At 40.4% G+C, this 7,257-nt stretch overlaps 1 protein-coding gene across 1 annotated transcript; it reads left to right on the top strand.

The window, feature by feature from the left end:
• Nucleotides 1–3,253: 3,253 nt before the first annotated feature.
• On the top strand, nt 3,254–5,539 carry LOC149192648 (uncharacterized). The gene has a single exon (XM_089407018.1). It carries the CDS (start codon nt 3,254–3,256, stop codon nt 5,537–5,539), a length of 2,286 nt encoding a protein of 761 aa, XP_089263144.1.
• The last annotated feature ends 1,718 nt before the right edge of the window (nt 5,540–7,257 follow it).

Genomic DNA, 7,257 nt, shown 5'->3' with positions numbered 1-7,257 from the left:
GAAAGCCGCAAAGACCCATAGGATCCCAGGCGATTGCTGACAATTTGATCCTTGGGATGGAGGTGTCCATGATAGAAGCCCTAGCTGTAGCAGATTGCACCCTGGTCGGCAGGGCCAGAGGTAAGAAACTCACATCTGATTTTTTACAAGAATGGGGGGAGAAATGCTTTGTATCAGATAACTCACTACAGTTTGAAGCATTAGTACTTGCTAAGGGATGGTTTAAGCTTCGATTCGAAGATAGAGAAGCGGCAGACTGGGTACTTCAGCGGAATTGGCACATAGGGAACATTCCAGTTCTGCTAAAGAAATGGACCCCTCTTTTTGATGCAATTAAGGAGCGAATGGACGAGTTTCCAGTCTGGGTGCGAGCTCCGGGATTACCTTCCTTCCTATGGACAGAGGAAGTATTCAAAACTATTGGTAACAGATTGGGGGTTTATATGGAAGCGGATATGTCATTTTTGACAACAAAGAACAGGGCAATAGCTCGCATACTTGTAATGCTCAACCCGAGTGGAGGATTGGCACAAAAAATCAACCTACAATTTGGTGACTATGTATACGAGCAGATACTAGATTATGAGTACCTGCCATTCAGATGCCATCAGTGCCATGAGTATGGGCACTTGGCAAAAGATTGCCCACAGATGAGAAGAAGGCGACATTTCCGAAGGACTACAGCTAATAGAGATAATGCACAAGCAGAGGTTCAGAGGCCGTTGGAGCACGAAGGGCCGGAAACACAAGTAACAAGGAATATGGAGCCGGAGGAGAATGTAAAGGAGACAGCGGACGAAGGATATCAATCTCAGGAGGCTGCTGTGGTAAATGACATGATTCCGGAGGTAGCTGCGGAGGAGACCAATACAGAAGCGGAAGCGGTGGAAGGGCTCGCTGAGGAAGAAAATGCAAATCCTGATCAAAACAACGAATCGGAAAAGGGTATGTCTTCCGGGACTTCTATTCCTTCTCTTATTCCTCCTGAACAAAAATCTGTTAATGTAAATACTGCTTCTCTATCAAATCAAGAGCAAGTTAATTTTAATGATGATATTATGGACCATACAATGACATGTCCGAGTGTGGAAACCATAGTCGAAGCTTTACCGTCATTGGATATAAATTGTGAAGATAAATGGCCTCCTCTTTCCCTTCCTGTAACCCGACCACTTTGCCCTTATAACCTGAGATCATCGGGAGGGAACCTTGAGGATCGGGGGTCTGTAGGGGGTTTGGGACCAATACATTTACATAACAGTTCCAAAAACAAACGAGGAAGGAAATCAGACATGTCAAAGGCAAAACTTAAAGCCAAATTGGATGTGGCAGATGGAAAACAACATTCGATCACGGGGGTTCTTAGAGCAGTTCTTCCCCCAGAGGGTGTTATTAAATGATCTTGACATCTTGGAATTGCAGAGGTTTGGCCAGTAAACCGAAAAAACTGGCCTTGAAAGATTGGATAACTAATTCTAAACTAGATGTTATTTTTCTGCAAGAAACTCTGGGGAAGGCTTCTGAGATTGAACCGATGCTTAAAACCCTACTCCCAGGGTGGGTTTTCACTGCTATGGATGCCTCTGGCCATTCGGGGGGCATTGCAATTGGGTATAGAGAAGGGAGGGTTAAAGCCATCAACCGCTGGGGGATGAAAAATGTATTGGGCATGGAGATTATATCCCCAGACTTCTCTTTTCCCATCACCCTTGTAAATATCTATGGGCCATGTCAAGAAAGGGAATCTTTCTGGGAAGAATTGATGACAAAAACCATTATGAATTCACAGCTGATGATCATGGGAGGTGACTTAAATTTTTCTATGGGTAGAGCTGAAGCTTGGGGCCCTTCTGCGAGAGAAGACCCCCTTACTGATTTTTTCTTTAACCTCATCATGGAGAAGAATCTAATTGATCCCTCCCCAACTAAGCTGAAGCCTACATGGAGAAATCGCAGAGTAGGAGAAGGACGGATTGCCAAAAGGATAGACCGCTTTCTTTTAACGGAGTCTTTATCTTCTAAAGCTCCTCTGATCAGACAGTGGGTGGAGGAAATAGGGAATTCAGATCATTTCCCAATTTTCTTAGACATATCTATTCCTCCTCACAAACCACCGGCTCCTTTTAAATTCAATCCTGCTTGGCTTCAAGACCCCACATATGGCAACCTGTTTAAAGAAACTTGGGATCACCCTGATCCCAATGCTGGAGAGGATAAATGTTTTTTATTCATGGAGAATTTAAAAAGATTGAAGAAAGCTACAATTTCCTGGGCTAAAGACAGAAAATTAAAACAAAATGAGGAGTTGATCAGTATAAGGGAGGAGCTGAAGCAGTTGGAGAGTATGGACACAGATGGATACTCATCACAGGTTTCAAAGGACAGAATCTTTCAATTGGAAAAACAACAAAACAAAATTCTGTTGGATAGGGAGGAAGAGTGGAGGATTAAAAGTAGGGCAATTTGGCTAAAATCTGGAGATGAGAACACTAGGTTTTTCCATAATTATGCAAAAGGAAGGAAATCTTCAAATACTATCTGGCACCTTAAAGATGAAGAAGGGAGAGAAGTCAGATCCTTTCCAGAGCTTTCTGGCTTAGGAAAAAGACATTTTCAAAATATCTTTGCAGATCCGGGAGAGGCTACCATCGCAGAAGTTTTCAAAACTGTGCAATGTTTTCCTAGATTCATTGAGGAAGATGAAGCAGAAGACCTCTCAGTTCCGGTCACTAAGGAGGAGATTGAAACAGCTATGAAGCTTATGGGCAAAGACAAAAGCCCAGGCCCTGATGGCTGGACTATAGAATTGTTTCTCCATTTTTTTGAACAGATTGGAACAGAGATAACTGATGTAGTTGAAGAATCCAGATTGAAAGGAGTTGTCTACAGACCCTTTAACTCTACTTTTATCGCCCTAATTCCCAAGAAGGATGAGCCGGACAGTTTTGAAGACTTTAGACCTATCTCTTTATGTAATTGTATTTACAAGATTATTTCGAAGGTTATAGCACTCAGAATCGCACCAATCCTGTCAAGGAATATATCAATGGAACAATTTGGGTTCCTGGATGGCAGACAGATCCATGAAGCCATTGGGGTTGCCCAGGAGGTTATCCACAGTATCAAAATGAAGAAAAAGAAGGGAGTTGTTCTTAAAATTGACCTTTCCAAAGCATATGATAGAATCAGCTGGCTATATCTAAGGATGCTACTAACACATGTGGGCTTCAGCTATCCTTTCGTCAGTTGGATCATGGGGTGCATCACAAATGTTAGCTTTGCAGTTCTGGTCAACGGAGCAGCCTCCCCCTTCTTCAACAGCCAGAGAGGCCTCAGACAAGGGTGCCCATTGTCCCCCCTCCTGTTCCTCCTTGTGGCAGAAGGGCTCAGTAGACTGATTCACAAAGCCAGAAGAGAGGGAAAGGTAAAAGGTATCGAGGTTGCAATTAATCTCTTCATCACCCACCTTCTTTTTGTTGATGATATTTTGATTTTCACTAATGGTACTGGTAGTGAATTAAAGGAGTTAAAATGCATCTTTGATCTATTTCTAAAAGCAACAGGAATGCAGATAAATTCTGGGAAATCACAAGTTTGTATGGCAGATTTTGAAAGAAGGAGAAGAAATCAAATGGCTGAACTATTTCCTTTCCCTAGTCAACCTCTGGAAGTTCCATTCAAATATCTGGGCTTTTGGTTAAAGCCTGATGCCTACAAAAAAGATGATTGGAACTGGCTCATAGCAAAGATAGAAACCCGAATATCTCACTGGAGCTTTAGATGGCTGTCCAGAGCTGGTAGATTGACCCTTATTAAATCAGTCCTATTAGCTATCCCAGTGTATTGGGCAGCCCTAACTTGGATCCCCAAAGGAGTAATGGAGAAAATTAGAAGAATTTGTTGCAGATTCCTATGGGCAGGCAACAAGGATTCATCGGGTTTACCATGGGTGGCTTGGGACAAAGTCGCCAGACCTAAAGAATGGGGAGGATGGGGGATAAAAAGACTCCCAGAGTTCAGCATCTCATTAGCAGCAAAATCAGGGTGGAGGCTAATAACCATGGAAAATCTGTGGACCAGGGTGGTGAAAAGGAAGTATATAGACCCAATGCCTTTGGAAGATTGGATCCGGAGTCAAAACAAGAAGGTAAAAAATCCTTCAGCAGTCTGGAAGGCCACGGTGGAAGCCTTTTCAGTGATTGAGCAAGGACTAGCTTGGAAAGTGGGAGATGGGAGACAGGTCAGGATTGGCAGGGATCCTTGGATAGGATGCAATGAAGATTATGCCCTATCCCCAGGACTTCTTCGACACCTTGATTCAAAAGGTATTTCATCACTAAATCAGGTGGAAAAAGTGGGTCAGTCCACGATCTGGGGACAGGCCTGGAAGGACGATGAAGAACTTGGGTTAAACATTAGATGGAAGAATGAATGGGCGGGGTTCATTAAAGAATTGCAAAGATCCAATATCAGGATTAAGGATGAACCTGATTGCTTGTTATGGGCACATAGCAATTCTGGGGAGTATTCTCCTAAAGATGGTTATTCTTTTCTAATGGGAAAGAAAGGCTGGGGAGTTCCGGATTGGTGGGCAAAAGATATATGGAAATTAAAATGCCCTGCTAAGTCTAGGCTCTTTCTTTGGTGCATACTAAAAAGGAAGGTTCCAACATGGGAAACATTACAGAAAAGGTTTTTATTTGGGCCAGGGCGATGCCCCTTATGTAAATCTGATGAGGAAACCACCAATCATCTCTTCACCACCTGTGCTCTCTCAAGGAAGATCTGGGAGGAGGTCACTGCTCTTCTTAAGGTTAAAGCTCAGTGGGGGCAAGATCCTTTGGATGATGCTTGGAGGAAATGGTGGAAATCCTATCCGGAAGGGAATATGAGGAACCTGCCACTTCTTTTCTGTTGGGGAGTTTGGCTCGCTAGAAACAAGAGTCTGTTTCATGATAAGGATACACCTTCCTCTGTTACAGCTACTAATATCTCAGCCATTTATTCAACTTTGCCTCCTCCCGAGGACAAAAATTCCAAAGCAAAACAAAAACATATCAATATTCAGGAGGGTATTCCGTGTGGTTATTTTGATGGGGCTTCCCAAAATAATAGAGCTGGAGCAGGGCTGTATATCCACATCAATCCGGAACATTCTTTAAAAGCTTCTGTTGGTTTGGGTACTGGCACAAACAACTTCGCTGAACTTTCGGCCTTGAGATACCTCTTATGCTGGCTTCATTACAGAAACATCAACACCATACAGATTTTTGGAGACTCACAAAATGTCATAAATTGGGTCAATGGAAATGCAAATTGTCAAAACCAGATTTTGAAAACAATTGTTGAAGAAATTTCTTATCTGAAGACTTTTTTTAACAGGTTTTCAATTTGCCATATATACAGGGACAGGAATGAGGAGGCAGATCAGCTATCTAAGGCTGGTCTACAACAGGATCCGGGCAGCTGGGCGATAGAAGAGACCAGACAGGGGCAGTCTTTCAGAACAGATCAGCCCCCTTATGCACAGGCTCTTTGATCTCAGTATAGATCTACATTTTTGACAGCTTTTTTCTCAGATTTTGTATATCGGCTTTTGTCTTTGTATATATTTTTTCCTTTTCAGACTTCAGTACCGGCTTATAGCATATAGATATCAGACTATATTTATAACTTTTTGTTTATATTAGCACTGGATGACAGACATTTACAGTTTTTGGTTTATTTGGGGTTGTTTATCCTTCTGAGAAGGTGACCCCAGGATTACTTATGTCATGTTCTTATACTGTTTTTACATCCTCCTGGGAGGAAGACTCCATCAGTTTTTACATATATCAGCAGAATAGCTCCCTATGGGTTGAGCAGAATGTGTTCTTATTAAGCCACTTCATGGCTTTTGAACAATATGTACAAAAACTTTTTACAGTATTAATAAAAAGTTGTGCTTTTTTCCTCGGAAAAAAAAAAAGTAACTTAAACTTCCCCCCATGAAAATTTCTACCACACACCTCCCTCTCGCATAACATTACATATTAATCAATTAATTAACGGTTTTGGATTATTAATGTGTGCGAGGAAGAAGAGTTGTGCGAAAAAACGGTTGTGCAAAGCAAGGAGAAAAAAATTTCTTCTATAATGTTTCGTATCTCCACATATATTTTTTCACACTACATATTAATCAATTAATGAGAGGTTTGGGATTATAAAAGTTTGGGGCATGAAAATTTTAGGTTACATATAGATCAGTGCAAAATAAGGGTCATTGATTAACTGTCCCCACTATTATATCTACGTGGCATCATTTTATTTTTTCTTTCTGAATACTAAGTGCATTTGTAATTTCTCATGTGTCAATTAAATAGTTATATTAAATAAAGTGTATTTTTAATGCATATGAGGAAGAAGTATTGTGTTGGAGAACTAGTGTTCGAAGAAAGAAACGAAAGTTTTCTTTGGTAATGTTTCGTGCCTCCACATACATTCCCAAGAAATAAATATTAATGAATTAGTTAGCAATTTTGGCATAAATAGGGCATAGTTTGAATGCTTAATAACATTTACTTTGAAACATTGTGTAATGTTCACTGGTTCATTCCATGGATACTATTCATTCTAGCATATTGAAACAATATGCGAAGCAGGGATATGTGTGGGATAACCTTTATTTACCCGCATTCACACCTCTACACGGGCTCTCCCTCTCTTCTACACGTAAAATTCCAACTTTCGCGGTATTTAACACACACATATTTTCCCATTCTATGTCAACATTTTAACGAAATGTAACATAAGCTCAATCAAATTCCCACATTGCAAAGTTGTGTATATTAAAACATTTATTAAGGCTTAATCCTAAAATTAACTAAATTCATAACTTTGAAACTAATTTTAAATTGGCATTTTAAAACTAGTTCTGTAACTTGACTTTGTAGAATGGAAAGTTTTTAACTTTTGTGTGCGAAATAAAGGATTTGTAAAAGAGGCATATGTGCAAGAGAACCTTTATCCCTATACTTCGGCACCTCGAAATCCATTCTTCCTTTGTACACTCCTTCTGCATATTGCAAAAATGCCAATTCTCACATTATTTAACAAACATATTTAATGTTCTACAATAACGTTTTGGAGAAATATCACATAAACTCAACCAACCTCTCGTAGCATAGATCATCGTACATTAAAAAATAATTAAGGATTAGTAGTACTATTAACAAAATCTCTCTTACTATTAAATATGTCTTTTCAACATTTGTTTGG

This window comes from Pinus tabuliformis, chromosome 2_2, assembly GCF_031772625.1.
Source record: "Pinus tabuliformis cultivar Carrire ecotype Pingquan chromosome 2_2, CPIR1, whole genome shotgun sequence".
NCBI lineage: Eukaryota > Viridiplantae > Streptophyta > Pinopsida > Pinales > Pinaceae > Pinus > Pinus tabuliformis.
The sequence above is the reverse complement of the archived record's forward strand: the minus strand, read 5'-3'. Positions and strand labels throughout refer to the sequence as shown.

Excerpts from the sequence above, each read along its gene's own strand:
- LOC149192648 (XM_089407018.1), top strand. The coding sequence starts at position 3,254 with ATGGGGTGCATCACAAATGTTAGCTTTGCAGTTCTGGTCAACGGAGCA.